Here is a 17,311-nt window from a genome sequence, read left to right as displayed (position 1 = left end):
ACACGTGTCCTTATATGTTTTATTAGTACGATCAAATACAACAGGATGACACCACATACCGTGACCGTGTACATAGTTAAAATAATCTAAAACTAGCATGCAATTGTAAACTTAAAATAGTAATAATAATATTGACTATATTTCTACAATACCCCTGGCTTGCACCATTTTGAAGTGGTCAATTAGGACGTCAAAATCTCATATGACAAACAGGCATGACTAGATATAAAGACCTAAAGCAATACTGTGTACCTCTGTAGGAATGAGCAGAACCTGACTAGCTGGCCCACACTTCGACATCGGTCTTCCTTAAGGCACGCAAGCTCTGTAGTGTGATGTTTACCTAAACTCTTCTTAACCTGGCTAGCCTTGAGATGCTCTATAAAGAGACAAGCCGCCGGCTTAGTAGCAGACCAGGTTAAGCGTTGGGACAGAAACTTGGCAAAAACATGTTTGAGTACCTTGACATGCTACAGAGCACGCCATGGTTAATAGTGTGACAAAAACTTAACTTTGGTTATTTGCAGTATAAACATACAAGTTAGAGAGCTACTATCACATTCAAACATGGTCATCCACAATATACAACATGAAAAAGAAGACGTGTCCAAAGCTTAATCCAACTGGCATATTTGCATGGTAGGTATAACGTGTCTTAATATATATACACCAGGGGTGTAACGATACGCGTATTCGTATTCAACGGTTCGATGCATGTTTCATTTTGGTACGTACCGAGAAAAATTATTCTGTTTTTATTGATGATCACACACTCTGTTAGTGTCTTGTCTTGTCCTGATGTTTTGTGTTGAGGACCACAATGGAAATAAGTCCTGGACTTTATTGTGTTTTTATCCTCAATTGTATTTATATTGATGTCTTTTCATTTGTGTGTTAGGCATTTGTTTGATACAATTTAATAAATCGAATCAAAATCAAATACCGAAAAAACACACTGAACCGTGACTTAAAAACCGAGGTACGTACCGAACCGTGAACTTTAGTATATTGTTACACCCCTAGTATACACACATCCGAACATATTCAATGTGTGTTCATGTTAAAGTGTACATGACAGATGACGGATTTCAAATCTCAATGAAAGTCAGTTGAAGGTGGAAATGCATAGTATCAGTAATACGAGGTTGTTAGTGAATCGGTGGCGATTAAGGCTTTAAGCTGATGTTAGGAGGTTTTAGTTCAAATGCACGTAACATGAGAAATACATGTTCATGTAAATACATTAAAGATATTAGTGCTCAGACAGCTCGAGGAAGAGGAGCAGTGACCCCGTCGCTCTACAAAATGGCAGTGGTTAAAAACATCAAACTCGACAATGTAATCTGAGTGCTGGAGCCGTGTGTGTGTGTGTGTGTGTGTGTGTGTTTGGTGCTGAATCCTGTTTAGAGCTGTGTGTCAGTTTGGCATCAGAGTGGTGTGTGTGTGTGTGTGTGTGTGTGTGTGTGTGTTCGGTGCTGAATCCTGTTTAGAGCTGTGTGTCAGTTTGGCGTCAGAGTGGTGTGTGTGTGTGTGTGTGTGTGTGTGTGTGTGTTTGCAGCACCGATGGGGCCCGCGTGGGGCCCCTGTGGTAAACACGGACACCAGACACCAGATGAATGGATGAAGCTTCAGGCACAGGGCGACGGGAGTGTCCACAGCCGCGCAGTCGGCCCCCTACCGTCTCACTTCCATATCGTCGGTGTGGAATAGATCAACAATACTGCAGTTTTTTGGGGGGTTCCCGGTTCGCAATATGACTCCTGTATGATCATATATCATAGGAATAGGTGGGATATAATATAATGGCGATATTTTGGTTGTAGCGTTAACAAAGGGCATTAGTGATAATTAAATTATAAACGTGATACTGCGTATGGTAATTCGTTTTACTCGTCTCAGAGAGGGAAAGCTTCATTGGAATTTCTGAAATATTCCGATTAACGACAACGTCAGATGACTTCTAATCACACAACTCGTCCCGTTTTGCAAATAGGCGATAGCGACGTGACGATCGGCGGTTCTGGTATGAGGGGGGCGGGGCTTGGTGTTGGCTACAGACAGGCGGGGGGGCGGGGCTTGGCGTTGGCTACAGACGGGGGGGGGGGGGGGGGGGCGGGGCTTGGCATTGGCTACAGACAGATAAATTCATCAGATAAACGTGTACTGTACGCATTGGCCGCGGCGTCCCCTCCTCCTCCGTCATAAAGACGGAGCGACCACCGCTGATTGCTTCGTTCCGGAATAAAGCAGTAGTAGCACAGACGTGGCTACAGTGGTATTTCCCTTTAAAATAGCATCAACTTATGTCAGGGCAATGAATTCTCCCAGTCTGCAAATTAAGTAGAAACAAGTCTTTGCTCTCTTGGACCAAAGAGAAGAGTATATTTCATAGAAGAGTATACTAAAAGTATGAATATCTCAGCACGTGTGTGTGCGTGCATGTGCGTGTGTGTGTCAGCATGTGTGTGCATGAGAGTCAGTACGTGTGTGTGTGTGTGTGTGTGTGTGTGTGTGTGTTTGTGTGTCAGCATGTGTACGTTTGTTAGTGCGTTAGTGTATGTGTTGAGTGCAAGCGTATGTGAGTGAGTGAGTGTGTGCGTAGCCGTGTGCCTCCCTCCTCATTTCTTCATGAAGGCCTGCATCATGTCCATGGGCAGCGGGAAGATGATGGTGGAGTTCTTCTCGGCGGCGATGGTGTTGAGCGTCTGCAGGTAGCGCAGCTGCAGGCCGGACGGCGACTCGGCGATCACCAGGGACGCCTCCTTCAGGGCCCGCGACGCGTTCATCTCCCCCTCCGCCGCGATCACCTGGACGCACGCACACGGACACACACACACGCACACACACACACGCACACACACAGACACACACGCACACGGACACACACACGCACACGGACACACGCACACAGACACACATACACGCACACGGACACACACACACGCTCACAGACACACACACACGCACACGGACACACACACACACACACGCACGCGGACACACGCACACACACACACACACACACACAGACACACACACGCACACGGACACACACACGCACACGGACACACACACAGACACACACACGCACACGGACACACACACACACGCACACGGACACACACACACACACGCACACGGACACACACACACAGACACACACACGCGCACACGGACACACACACACACACGCACACACACACACACACACACACACACACAGAAATGAATGAGTGAATGAATGAGCACGAATGAACGCGTGCGTGAGTGAGAGACGGAGGATGAGCCCACCTTGGCGCGGGCCTCCCTGCTGGCCTCCGCCTCGGCGGCCATCGCTCTCTGCAGCTGCTGCGGCAGCTTGACGTCCTTGATCTCCACGCGCTCCACCTTGATGCCCCAGTCGTCAGTGGCGTCGTCCAGCGTGCACTGATACACACACACACACACAAAAAGTTATTCGAACTGACACACGGTTCTTGTTCTGTTTGATGTGTACGCCCCTGGCTTCCTTTTGTGCGTCCGTTATGTCTTGGCACTTGACAGATCAGCCCATCATTGAAAGTACAACATCATCTGTCGATTACGTCACCCATTTGATCTGGTATTGGATGTTCTTTTAATGAGTACAATTATTCAAAATAACATTGTTCACAATGATGTCATGTTGGAATAGGGTTCATTTTTGCAATGCAACCCTTCTTGCGTGACACTGAAATCTTCTTCAGAGCACTAACTTTCTGGGCCCCCTGCCACCTTTCCCCTGTGGGGTGTTCCAAGAACGGAGGATTAACGAACACAGAGTTAACGCTGAACTCTAGGTTGATTGATCCTGTGCCGACTAACCCAGAGCTGTCGGTTCCACAGCACCGGTTATGAATTCGTTCAATCAACACGGGGTTGGTTAACAGAGTTGTGCGCGTTCACGGCAAACCTATAAAGACGTGCTGTATGGATCATGGAAATCGACGACGGGTAGCTTTTTGGTAAAATCTGTAAAATACGCGGCCCGTTTCGCCATTTTGATCAAAATGGCGAAACGGGCCGCATATTTTACCGATCTCGAGCAGAAATTCAAAGTGGACGATGATGATATTGCTATTCAAGGTACTAATTATTCTTTTTCCTCCCTCAGCAACTAAAGAATAAAAATGATGGAAGAAAACAGTGTTTGGTGTGTTTTTTTTTTTTAATTGAAATGATTTCTGCAAATGTGGTCTCGCATCCTTCGTCAGCCCTTACCAACATTTGCGGAATGTGTTCCTCCTCGAGGAACGGGTCAAAGGGGGGAGGCATCTCTTTGCGCAGAGTGGCTATATTGTGGAGGACGGCGCATGCAACAATTACATCGCATGCCCGTTCCGGACAAACTCTTAGTCCACGTAGGCATTGTAATCTGGACTTCAATATCCCAAATGTTTTTTCAATCTTAACGCGGGTTCTGCTGTGTGCCGGGTTAAATGTTGTCTGTGGTCTAGGAGTGGGGTTAGGGTACGGGGTGATGAGCGTCGGGAGGCATGGATACCCTCGATCTCCTAGGAGATCCCCATCGAATTGCCCTGCAAGTTGCCCTGTGAGTCAACAAGGATCATTTCGGAGCCATTTGGGAACACTTAAAGTAGATAATGCTGACCTGCAAGTTGGTGAAATTCCATTTTAATGTGTCGTGGGTTTATGGCCTGGAAAAGTTACGCAACAACCGCTTCAGCGCAAGACAGACGCACTGAGCGGCAGACGGTAGCTTTGCCTATGTGCTCAGCATCTCCTACACTGTACAAAAAGCTACCCGTCGCAAAAAAACGGAAAGCTATGCAAATAGTTTGTAGTGAACTGAGGGCAGATCCACGATTGGTAACATTTGCAATGTAGGGTTGGAGAAGGCTATTTAAATATATCAAAGAATCACGTGAAAAACGATATCTCTCCAGCAAAAAGTCATCCGGAAAGGACAATATGTCGAGCCGTGGTCTAATTAATCTCTCTCTGTGAATTGCACAAATTATTTGCGCTCCGATATCAACAGGCGAACACGTAAAAGCTGCGATAAACGCGGGTTTAAATAGCCTACTCTGAGCAAAACCGGGTTGTCTTCCCAACTTAACCTGCGCAAAACCTGCTCCGACCAGGTTTGATTGAGAGCATATGTTTCTATAGCAACTTACATGCCGTGGTCATTTTGGAACGGAAAACCTGGGGTTGCCGCTAACCCTGGGTTAACTTAGCTGGGTAAGTGATAAAACCGGCTTTGTGGAACACCCCACAGGTCGCATTCATAAGAATACTCTGACGTTTATAACAAACTTTTTTTTTCCCTCTTATTCACCCAGGTGTTAAAGTTGATCAGAATATAGTAACTTCATTCATAAATATACAACTCCCAAACGTCTTTGTATGTAACCCGTTTAAATAAAAGTAAGAAAAAGTAAATAAACAACAACAAACAATAAAGTCATCTCCGACAGAAGACGACGCCGCCGTGACCCCGGCGGGCCCCACCTGCATGCTGTGGGCGATCTCCTCGCGGTCCGACAGGATCTCCGCCAGGTTCTTGGTCCCCAGGACGTTCCTCAGGGTGGTCTGGGCCAGCAGGCGCGTGGCCGCGTCGGCGTTGGTGATGTTGGCCACGGCCAGGGTGGCGTTCTGCACGCGGTAGTACACCACGCCGTCCACGCTCACCGTCACAGAGTCCTTGGTCAGCACCTACGGGGACCGCAGAGTGAGGTGAGGCCGAGGTACTGTGTGTTTACAGCAGCTCACACCAGTGTGTGTGTGTGTGTGTGTGTGTGTGTGTGTGTGTGTGTGTGTGTGGAAGTGCCGACTGTGTGTGTGGAAGTGCCAAGTGTGTGTGTGTGTGTGGAAGTGCCGATTGTGTGTGTGGAAGTGCCAAGTGTGTGTGTGTGTGTGTGTGTGTGTGTGTGTGTGTGGAAGTGCCGAGTGTGTGAGTGTGTGTGTGTGTGCGTGTTGTATGATGTAGAGCAGGCCGCATATCTGCGTGTGTGTGTGCACTTGTGTATAGATGTATGTTTGAGTGTGAAGATGCGCGCGTGCGTGTGTGTGCGCGCGTGTGTGCGTGCGTGCGTGCGTGTGTGTGCGCGCGTGTGTGCATGCGTGCGTGCGTGTGTGTGCGTGCCCCTGCATGCTGACCTCCTGCGGGGGGATGTCGAAGGTGATGGTGCGCATGTCCACGTTGATGAGGCTGTCAGTGCAGGGCAGGATGAAGAAGAGCCCTGGGGAGGAAGGACACACACACACACACACACACACACACACACACACACACACGCACACACACACGCACACACGCACACACGCACACACGCACACACACACTAAATAATTACATTATGTTTGGTTTCGGACCTGTCACTGGGGTCTCATAAGGATGTTTAATTTGAAGATAAAAATATTGAATAAAATGAACATAATTGAATACAACAATACAGCCTCCGTTGAGTGACCTTTTGTTCCAGCCCTCCAGATACCGCTCCTTTCCTGCTCTACTCCCACAACCACCGCCCATCGAGTCAGGAGGCACACTGGGAACATCCGCTCACAACCACCGCAGGGCTCTGCCGACATTCTTCAGCGTGTTTCTTTACAACAGGAAACCCAATAAAACCTCCCTGTAGCCCACGGACTAAACACCAGGCCTGTGGTTCTCACACGGAGCCTAGAACCTGTGCTGGCACGACGTGAGGCTTCAGGACCAAACAGCTCTGTATGTGCGCGTGTGCGTGTGCGTGTGCGTGTGTGTGTGTGTGCGTGTGTGCGTGTGTGTGCGTGTGTGTGTGGGGGTGGAAACCAGGGTAGAAATAGACACCAAACACTAGACTTAAATTTGCCAAAGGCTCCCGGGGAACTCCGGGAATCCGGTGGGGGTGGGGCTGAGCATCTGTTTATAAAATGCCCCTAAGGATTCTGGGAGATGCCCGCTCCTGTGCCTAAGCTGCAGTGGGAATTAAACTGACCAATGGGGGAACTGAATTGCCCTCAAGAGAGCCAATCGATGGGTACACGATGAAGATAGTCACAATGGATACACACCTGCCTACACACAGAGGCCCAGCATGGGAACATTCGCGTGACTCCACGTATTCAGGGCAACAGGAACATTGAGCTCTGCACGGGCAACGACGTGACATCACATCTTGACAATAGCAACAACATGGCAACAGATGACTTCAAGGGAAAGGGTTGGGCCATCGACCGTTTGATTAAATGGCATTAGAGAGGACAAGGGGAGGGCTCTGCTTTTGATACAGCAAGAGAGACTGCCCTAGCGCAGAGCTGCACAGAGGATAATGTGCTCTGTCTGAGTCAAAGTGACTCACAGTAAATTAAAACGCAGCAACATTTAGGGAGCGGTGCACATGAGTTACCTCGGCTGCCAGCGTTGGCTACGCCGCTAAAAAGGCTGAAAAGCTCCTTGTGTTTAGATCAGAGTGTTTTGACCACTGAGGCTGTAAACCTATCGTGTGAAGTCCATTGAATCGACATTGGTGCGCGTCACACTGAGATAAACAAGAGGACCCACCTGGGCCTTTAGCCCCGCCTCGCAGGATACGGCCCAGGCGGAAGATGATGGCTCGTTCGTATTCCTTGACGATCTGTTAAGGAGCACAAAGTGCATGGTGCCGTTTCACTGCCTGTTCACAAACAACGTCTGCCGTTTGTCCTAATCAGGACCCTTTCCTCCTCTTGAAAGGGGACACATTATACCACCGGGCGTGAGTGTGATTAGCGGCTACGAGCCGTTTTGACAATGTGCCACTTCTGACATCACAGGTGGGCATGTCCACCTAGATGTGCGCTGGATAGAGCAACGTTTGCTACAGTCCACCGGGGAGGCTGATAGACTGATCCATCCAGCACACATCTAGGTGGACACGCCCACCTGTGATGTCAGAAGAGGCACATTTTCAAACCGGCTTGTAATGGCTAATCACACTCACGCCCGGTGGTATAATGTGTCCCCTTTAACAACGGCGATTGGCAACTTAAATAGAACAACTTTAATCATCAGTGTAGTCATCCAGTGCTCAGATCAACCCCTTGGTCGGTACAAAACCATGGACACTCCACCCCCTAAGCTGTCTTTTTGTGTTCATTGTGGCAAAGACGGAAATATTATTTGCTGCTATAGAGTATTTCAATTAACACTGATAGTTGTCTAATGCCACTTTTCCACCGACAGTACCAGCTCAACTCGCCACAACTCGGTTTGGTTCCAGGCACGTCATGTTTCCATCTAAAAAAGTACCTCTTCAACGTGGGCGGGTCGTCATTAGGTTTTAATCCCGGGAGACGGGATTCCCGGGAAATCTGAATCTGATTTCCACATGCAGCCTAACTCTAGCCCCGGGAAAGGAGCGACACACACACACGGCGAAACGCCGATCCGTGTCCCCCTCGGGAGCGGGTCCGTGGACTCCAGCCACGCCGGACACAACTTAACTTTGAGTGATTATTCCCGTTTTGCAGCCGCTGGCCAATCAGTGGCCAGCAACCTGGTTACGTCACACAAAAGTACCTACTCCGCTCGCTTGGAACCTCGACGGAGGTGGTACAAAAAAAAAGTACCAGGTACTTTTTTTTTTTTTTTGCCAATGGAAATGCAAAAAAAGGCGGGCAGAGACGAGGCGAGTCGAGGCGAGTCGAGCTGGTACTGTCGGTGGAAAAGAGGCATAACTGGTTTGTGGAGCCCACTCCAAGTCAATGCATAATAATGGACATAAGGCGTGCGGGTGCAGTGTAATGCCGCTTTTCCACCGCCAGTACCTACTCGACTCGACTCGACTCGCCACGCCTTATTTGCGTTTCCATTGGCAAAAAAAGTACCTGGTACCTAGTACCGGGTACTTTTTTTTAGTACTACCTCCGTCGAGGTTCCATGCCAGCGGAGTAGGTACTTTTGTGTGACGTAAACAGGCTGCTGGTAACTGATTGGCCAGCGGCTGTAAATGGGAATATTCACTCAAGTTAAGTTGTGTCCGGCGTGGTTGGAGTCCACGAACCCGCTCCCGAGGGGGACACTGATCAGCGTTTCGTCGTGTGTGTCGCTCCTTTCCCGGGGCTAGAGTTAGGCTGCGCGTCGTTATGTGTGTCGGGCGTGGTTGTGTGTCCGGCGTGGCTGGAGTCCACGGACCGGCGTTTCGCTGTTTCGTTTCAGTGTCGTTCCTTTCCTAGGGCTCGAGTTTCGCCTCTATCAACGTTACCGTATGACAACAATAGACGCGCAGTCATTGCGCTTTTTATTTTATTTTATTTTATTTCCCATCATAACCTTTCCCGGGAATCAGGAAATAGTCTTGATCAGATTCAGATTTCCCGGGAATCGCATCTCCCGTGATTAAAACCTAATGACGACCCGCCCATGGTGGAGAGGTTCTTTTCTACGACCCGCCCACATTGAAGAGGTACTTTTTTAGATGGAAACGCAACCAAACCGAGTTGAGTCGAGGCGAGTCGAGTCGAGTCGAGTTGGTACTGGCGGTGGAAAAGCGGCATAAGTAGAGGGAATAGAGGGTTTGCTTTGGCCTGACCTTGATGCACATCCAAATGGACAAGGGGAGTGTGACCAAGGTGAGCAGGAGAGAGAACAATACCAGGACCCAGCCACACAGGCCGAAGGAATCGTCATGGTTGTCCAACGCTGTAGAAAAAGCGGAACACAATGAATAAAATACACTTTGTGTATAGTAATACAAAAAATAACATAAATTAATGAACGTTTGTTAGTGCAGTTATAAGCATTGTTATATTACATTCAGGCCTAGGGTTAAGTTGGAGTTAGGGTAACCCTACACCTAATAAATAATGTATTAATAATGCACCTTTAGTGAACACCTTTAGTAAATGATTATTAGACTTTTAGTTAACTGTTACTTAACGCTTATTACTGCATTAACTAATGTTGACTAATTGTTAATGAATGTAAACTCATTCAAACTCTTTTACACAGACACAGGTATATTTTAAAGAAAAACAAGTCGATTTAAAAGTTGATACAAAGCTGTACATATTTAAAGACCAACGAATTAACCTCAGTAGTTTCTAATCAATCAATGGATCATCTTTGATAATCTCTGTTATTAGGGTTTATTAGTAATCAGGTAGAGGCGTTAAACCTTCAGGATCACCACGTCTGAATCTAAAGACCGTTAAACCTGGTCTGGAAACCAGTTTGAACGTCGCAGTAATAACAAAACAATGCAAACCCAGTCCCCCCAGTACGCCAGACCACGAGGACTATGGTAACAGGCCAACAGTGAACACAATATGCTCCGTTGATCCGAAGTGACATCGGGATCATCCTGGACCTTTTTTAGGCTGATTAGCGCTCCGTTCACCGTAATCTGAGTGTTTACATCGGCTTAATTCGGTCTGGCCTTCCATCCACATACCCGACTGCCGTTCGCGTCGCCTCTGTTCCTTCATCTCGTTGGATTCCCTCGCGTCTCCAGCCATAGCGTCTCTCTCTGAGCCGATGAACCGATTAACGTTGTCTCTGTAGACGGTCCGCGTCCGCGCGCTGAATCCGGTTCTGTTATTTTCCTCTTCTCGTAACTCGACATGCCCCGCCCCTATCGCTGTGATTGACAGGCGGTCTTGGGCCAGATGTGTTATTATTAACAGTTGAGCTAATACCACGTTGTAGAATTATCTTACATGCATTATTAGACGGAGATGGTTACGATGTTGTCGGAGGAATAAACGGGTTAAATTCGGGTTGTGACGCAGTGTTGTCTCGGTGTGAGACGTCGTTGGCTGGGGAGGGGAGGGGAGAGGAGGGGAGGGGAGTGGGGGCAGGGCAGGGTGGGTCTCCCTACGTCACTGTCCTATAGAATCCTCTGAAGAACCCGCTCCCGAGGCTCCCGGTTCCCTCGGTCATATGTCTATGGGAGATTACATGGGGTTTATTATGAATGATCGTACATAACAAACTCAGCAGGTGGCGAAGAAGTAAATGCTGCGTCACGTTTTGAACTACACACTTTGACCATCTAGTTTCGACTGGCTTTGTGGATTTTCGGTGCCGTTAAAATAGCATTTATAATAGTTTACTACTTTAACGGCACCGACAATCCCAAAAGCCAATCGAAACTAGATGGAGCCTCGGAGGCGGGCCTTATTCTTCAGAGGTCTCATCCTGATCCTTTATTTTTTATAATCTATTGATTGGTGACAATTTAACATTTGTCTAATCGTAAACACCAAGTATAAATAATTGGGATCTCCAATAATTAATTGGATAATTGGAATATTCACTGCTGACACTGAGATACATTTTGGGGGATATCATATGGGGTGTACATTCATAAATCAAAACAGATGCAAACTAGAAAATGCATTTCCTGCAGAAAATGAGTGAGCTGTAGTGCAAAGTGAGGTTGAAAATATGTTTTACTAAAGCCACAAAGTTTAAGACGTGAAGAAATGTTAAATGGCTTATATAAAGTGAAGGGATTTGAACAGAGTATAAATGGAGTAAACAATGTAAACATCCATTTAAAACATGTAAAATGGTTGGAAATAAATAAAGTGAAGTGTTAGACAGATAGCTAATGTGATCAAGTTTGAATACATTTGAGATCAAATATAGAAAAGCTGAGCTGTTCTGTTGGTAATACAGCGCAAAAAGCAGGCATAAATTATGATATGCTGCATTGCGCTTACCTAAGCTAGCCTACTTCAGACCCCACTAATCCTCCTGCCTGGAGATGTCCTCCTAGGTTGGTTGGTTCTAGTCATCTCCAGTGATCCTCATCCGATGCTCCCACCTTCATGAGCAGTCCATGCTGACCCTAACCCACGGACCTATAGGCCCCGACCCCAACCCCAACATGTTGGCGGAGGCTGGCATGCTAATAACACTAGCCTGAACAGTGTTTGTCTCATTCGTTGAAGCCGATTCAGTCGCAGTGTCGTCATCGTTATTGTTGACATATTTTGGTTGAGCAGAGTCATTACTATTTTCACTTTTTATAACAGTCTTACTTGAAAAAAAAAAATCTGAATTACGTTTCTGCTGCTTATTTCTAGTAGCCATGGACAAACGCATGTGAGACGAGCGATGGAAGCACTTCCTGCACTGACTCTAATGCACGAAATATTAGAATAATATACCATGAGTTTATATCGTAAACTTCACATACTTTTAAACCCATATAAAACACAGTATATCATTTTTAAAATTATTTTAGTTTCCGTTTTTATAAAAAAAAAAAATAGGTTACACTAATCTGCCGAGCGTTCTGGTCTATTTCCCCTGATGCCATTGGCCGTTGACTTTTCTTCGGTAAATACTAAAAGAAATCGTATATTTCAAAGTCAAATAAAGAGACAAACAAAGAATCGGATTTGATTTGGAATCGATTGATTACCAATAGGTGATGTCATATCAGCAATGAACATGAAGAAGGAAAACAGATCTGGATCTAATGCAATTGCAAACGGGTGTAGTCATGGTTTAAGTCTAATCCCCATCTTGGCCCCATTAAGAGATACAGGTGTATAACCCTGACCTAAAGATGTAGTATGTAGTATTCATTGTGTGTAAAATAATCCAATAAATGACTCACTGGTCTAAAATGGAATCCTGCCCTTCTGCTGAGAACGTCTTGTCCTTTGAGTTGCCCTGGGAGAGGTCATCTGAATCATCGCTCTCCCATATTACTCCTGCCTCTTCCGTCTTTAGCCATAGGAAAATCACGAGATGATTGGAGTCAAAATCAAAAGTGTCAAAAGTCAGAGCACATCCAATATGTGTGTGAGGTTTATTATTATTGTATCCTTGAGTTACGAGTTCCAAAAAATGTGGAGAAAATGCGTCATCTAGTGTCATCTAGTCATCTAGCATTACCTACTACATATGTGTGTGGAAAGCTACGAAACTAAGGTGAGGATTAAGCCATAATATTGCACAAATATCACCAAATAAAACATCATCGAAATAATTCTGCCAGGTTAAATCCATCCAATATAGAGACAAACATTGTCCACCTTGCCCTTATTGCATCACATATGTGTGTTTGGTGCTATTCCAGAATTCAGAATAATTGGTTAAGATTTCATGTGACCTATTAAAATGTGATTAAATGTGATTTACAATGACTCTGCCTTGTAATGAACACGTTTTAGTGAATTGTGCATTGCTTGCATTGCGTGGGTCTGAGTCGACCCCAGACTCCTAAATCCATCTGCATACGTTTAAAAACAGAAAAGGCTTCGATATCGAAATTTGATTAATCTCAAGATTCGGGCCTCTCAAATGGACCCTGATATGTTGGTATTCACTGAAACGTGGCTTAAGAAAAATGTCAGGGATTCTGAGGTATCTTTAAATGAATATAACTACTTTAGAATAGGCAGGATTGCAATAGGAGATGGGGTGGCCATTTCTTTTCTATCTGTATACAGATTATTTCTAGTCAACTATAGGTTTTTGTGTTTATTTTGTTGTTTGTTGTTGCTTAATGTCTTCTTGATCAATTGGCATCATTAAAAAATAGGGTTTTTCCCCTCAATGTATTCCCGAGATTCCCGAGGTTGAATGAATGAATGAAGGAACTTTGAAACCAATGCTTCAAATGATATTGGTCATTGCTATGGGTAACAGCTGGTCACATATAGGGACAATCCATACATTAAGCAGAAGTCCTTATTGTTTGAAAGGAGTTCCTTTTGAGAAAACAACTAGTCACTAGGGATGGGGTGTGTAGACATATGTGTTACCTGGTTGAGACGTTTGTTTGGGAAGCTTTCTTCCTCTTCTGACAGTTCCACTCCAATACCGGTGGCTTCTTTCTCCTCCTTATAATGGCTGTCAACTGACATTCCCGTATACTGACACACTGGCTCTCGATCGTCACAGCATGTGTCTCAGTAGGTAGAAAAAGGAAAGAAAGTGAAAGAATAAACTGAGATGGGGATGAGGACACAACACTGCAACACCAGCTAATACAACGTTTACATTGATTTCCTCTCAGGAATACATTGTCCATCAGCCAATGGGGAATAATATAAGTATTGCTCTGGTCGTGGGCTGTTACACTCATAAATAAAGCCAGTTTAGGATGTTAAAGACCAAAACAGTTGAGTGTAGAAACAAGTTAAGTGTGTGGAAGTCCACATTAACTAATGTGAACTTAAACAATCCAATGATGAACAGTAACAGTTTGAAGTGTGTGTCAATCTCCAATTTCTGCTCTTCCATTTCTGTTTGCTGAATTTCCAAGTTGGTTGTCTGTTTTTGTGCATCAAGAACATTCTGCTCTATGAATTGCATCTTCATTGCAATGTCTTGACGTGTCTTTTCATTTAACACTTTTATTGAGTCTTTCATATTTGTGTTATGTCTCGTCATTTCCATGGCCTCTTCTTCTCTCATCCTTACTTCAGACAAATCTCTTTCTAGCATTTTCCTTTCATCCGAGGCCTTTCTTCGCTCTTTGTCAATATCAAGCCTCTCTTGTTCAAGGTGTGCTGTCTCTTCAAAGATTCTGTCCATGATCAATTTAAGCTCCTCCTTCTTATTCATGACATCACTCTTAAGAAGGTGAATTTCCTCTTGTTGTCTTATCAGATTTTCCTGCTCAATTTGGAGGTCATCCGCCAATCTTTTGAATTCACTGTCTAGATGCTCTTGTTGTTTCTGCTTTTGGGCCATGTCTCGTATCTCTTCATGAAGTTCTTGGATTTTCTTTTGGACTTCAAGAAGTAAACGGTCCATCTTTGCTCTGTCACTGTTCAAGTCGCTCTGTAAACTATGTACAGAGCGATACATTTCAGCCGTAATATTCTCACATGAGCCACAGGGAGCAGCACTGAGCACATTTAACAATTAGAAGGTAATATTCTCACATGAGCCACAGGGAGCAGCACTGAGCACATTTAACAATTAGAAGGTAATATTCTCACATGAGCCACAGGGAGCAGCACTGAGCACATTTAACAATTAGAAGGTAATATTCTCACATGAGCCACAGGGAGCAGCACCGAGCACATTCAACAATTGAGAGGTAAATATGCTCATAGCCACAGGAAGCAGCACTGAGCACATTTAGAAAAGCTGCGACCTTTTGCACATAGGGGGCAACAACGGACACACAGATGAAGTGAGCAAGTTTTTAACGTTATAGAAGAAGTCTACCACACCTCACTATAAAAGCAACAGCTGAACGGAAAGAAGCCAGAATCTCTTGGGTGGCGTATCCTAGATATAAAGCTTAGAGACGCTCCGCACGTGTTATATACCATTCCTCTCCTTTTGTTTCATAGACGATAGACAATAGACCAAAACCTTTACCAAATAAAGTGAGTTAAAAGCGACCCTGTCTCGGCGGCCTTTCCTGGACTAAAAATATCATAACAACTATGAACTTTGTCTTGCTTTTCTTGGAGTTCCACCTTTGCCATTTCAAGGCTTTCTTTTTCTGATTTCACACAAGATTGATCTCTTTCTAGTATCTCAGTTTCTTCCCGGATCTTTTCTCTGTCTCGTTCAGTGCCTCTTTTTCTCTCTGGATTTCAGACCTCATGGTATCCAAATCAAGGTTGTCTTTGTTGATTGTTTCTCTTACTGTGTCCAGATATTTGCTTTGCCTGTCTACTGCTTCCTTTTCCATTTGAAGATCTTGTTTCTCCAGTAGAATCTCCTCTTTCCAATTCTTTTGAATTTCTTGTTTTTGTAAGATCATGTCCGATTTCATATTGATCAGATCTTCTCTGTGTCTTTGTAACAGTTTGATGTGTGTGTCAATCTCCAATTTCTGCTCTTCCATTTCTTTTTGCTGAATTTACAAGTTGGTTGTCTGTTTTTGTGCATCAAGAACATTCTGCTCTATGAATTGCATCTTCATTGCAATGTCTTGACGTGTCTTTTCATTTAACTCTTTTATTGAGTCTTTCATATTTGTGTTATGTCTCGTCATTTCCATGGCCTCTTCTTCTCTTATCCTTACTTCAGACGAATCTCTTTCTATCATTTTCCTTTCATCCAAGACATGACTTCCACCACTGTCATAACAAAGTTAAAGCAGCATTTCTCAGTTCACGGATGCCCCCACCTGCTTCTTTCGGACAACGGCGCTAAGTACACGAGCCAGCGGTTTAAGGACTTTGCTTCCACATGGGACTTTGCTTCCACATGGGACTTTGTCCACCGCACCAGCAGCCCAGAATTCCCGCAGTCTAATGGCCTGGCAGAGAAGGCTGTCAGCAGCGCAAAGAAGCTGCTAGAAAAGTCCAAACGTGATGGAACGGACATTTTCCTGAACCTGCTCAACATCCGGAACATTCCGCGTGACACGACACTTGGCTCGCCAGCCGATAGACTGATGTCAAGGCAAACGCGCACCACGCTTCCACTCAGCAAGACACTCCTCGCTCCCGCTGTCAAAAATGGTGATGCTGTCAAAGCACAACTCAACAAGCGGCAGTATCAGAAGGTGTGGTACGACAAGACAAGCAAGCCTCTACGCCCACTATCTGAAGGTCAAGTCATACGGATGCAGACTCAGCGTGGTCATGACCGTCTGGCGACAGTGAAGCGGATCTGCAAGGAACCGAGGTCCTACATCGTTGAATCGGGCGGACACGACTACAGGAGGAACCGGAGGCACCTCCTGCCTGTCCTGGAGGCACCGCCGCCACCAGCACATCAGGTGGACAACGGCGACCAGGCTGCGGTCACTCCGCTGACCGGTGAGCCGTCACAGGATGGGGCTCCTACATCTCCGGTCAGAGCCCGAGACGTCATCAGCGATGGCGCGGTGGTGCAAGGGCCGGCGCCACCCCTCCAGCAGCCTGCCAGAGATCTATACGTCACACGAGCGGGACGCGTATGCAAGCCCAAGTACCTGCAATAAGCAGTGCAAGGCCTATGGGCTGTTTGTGTTTTTTTTCTATGGACTGTTACAGTGCCTTTCCACCGGATTGCTATTTTTTATTGACTGTTACAGTGGCTTTCTACCGGACTGTTGGTTGTTGTTTTTCAGAAAGAAAAACGAAAAGGAAGGACACACTTCTTGTAACTACTACTGTGTGCTAAACATAAAAAAAGGGATGTATTGCACTGCATGCTGTATCTACCTGCATATGTATATTGTTGACTCATAAACAGGCAGGGTTTGTTGTCCCCACCAATTATGCCTTGCTAAGAGTTCAGTACACTACCTCTGTGATTTATTATTTAAGTTCTATGGGCATAGAAACTAAAGAGGGAGGATGTAGAACGATATGCAATGCTCGTACGCATTGTCACAGGTGAGCCACCGTACCAAGCGAGAAGGTTGGTGCGCAGGCGTGGGGAGAC

At 45.7% G+C, this 17,311-nt stretch overlaps 1 protein-coding gene and 1 pseudogene across 2 annotated transcripts; both read right to left on the bottom strand.

The window, feature by feature from the left end:
• Positions 1–58: 58 nt before the first annotated feature.
• Positions 59–10,748, bottom strand: stom (stomatin). The gene is made up of 7 exons (XM_084483108.1): positions 10,401–10,748; positions 9,540–9,649; positions 7,532–7,604; positions 6,142–6,224; positions 5,494–5,697; positions 3,292–3,426; positions 59–2,807 (listed from the first exon to the last, which is right to left on the bottom strand). The coding sequence occupies exons 1-7, from the start codon at positions 10,462–10,464 to the stop codon at positions 2,619–2,621; spliced, it is 858 nt and encodes a 285-aa protein (XP_084339234.1). The 5' UTR covers positions 10,465–10,748; the 3' UTR covers positions 59–2,618.
• Positions 10,749–10,822: 74 nt separating this feature from the next.
• On the bottom strand, positions 10,823–15,908 carry LOC311363304 (annotated as a pseudogene). Its single transcript has 3 exons — positions 15,371–15,908; positions 14,166–14,762; positions 10,823–10,892 (listed from the first exon to the last, which is right to left on the bottom strand). The product of its transcript is annotated as an uncharacterized misc_RNA (transcript).
• Between the last annotated feature and the right edge of the window lie 1,403 nt (positions 15,909–17,311).

The sequence above is a fragment of the Micromesistius poutassou genome (assembly GCF_964030765.1).
Source record: "Micromesistius poutassou genome assembly, chromosome: 18".
Lineage (NCBI taxonomy): Eukaryota > Metazoa > Chordata > Actinopteri > Gadiformes > Gadidae > Micromesistius > Micromesistius poutassou.
Note: the sequence above shows the minus strand (reverse complement) of the source record. Positions and strands in the feature narration are given on the sequence as shown.

Excerpts from the sequence above, each read along its gene's own strand:
- stom (XM_084483108.1), bottom strand. The coding sequence starts at position 10,464 with ATGGCTGGAGACGCGAGGGAATCCAACGAGATGAAGGAACAGAGGCGA. Across the intron at positions 7,605-9,539 it reads CCATTTGGATGTGCATCAAG|ATCGTCAAGGAATACGAACG; the intron begins GTCAGGCCAAAG and ends GCTCCTTAACAG. Across the intron at positions 6,225-7,531 it reads AGGCGGGGCTAAAGGCCCAG|GGCTCTTCTTCATCCTGCCC; the intron begins GTGGGTCCTCTT and ends CTTCCTCCCCAG.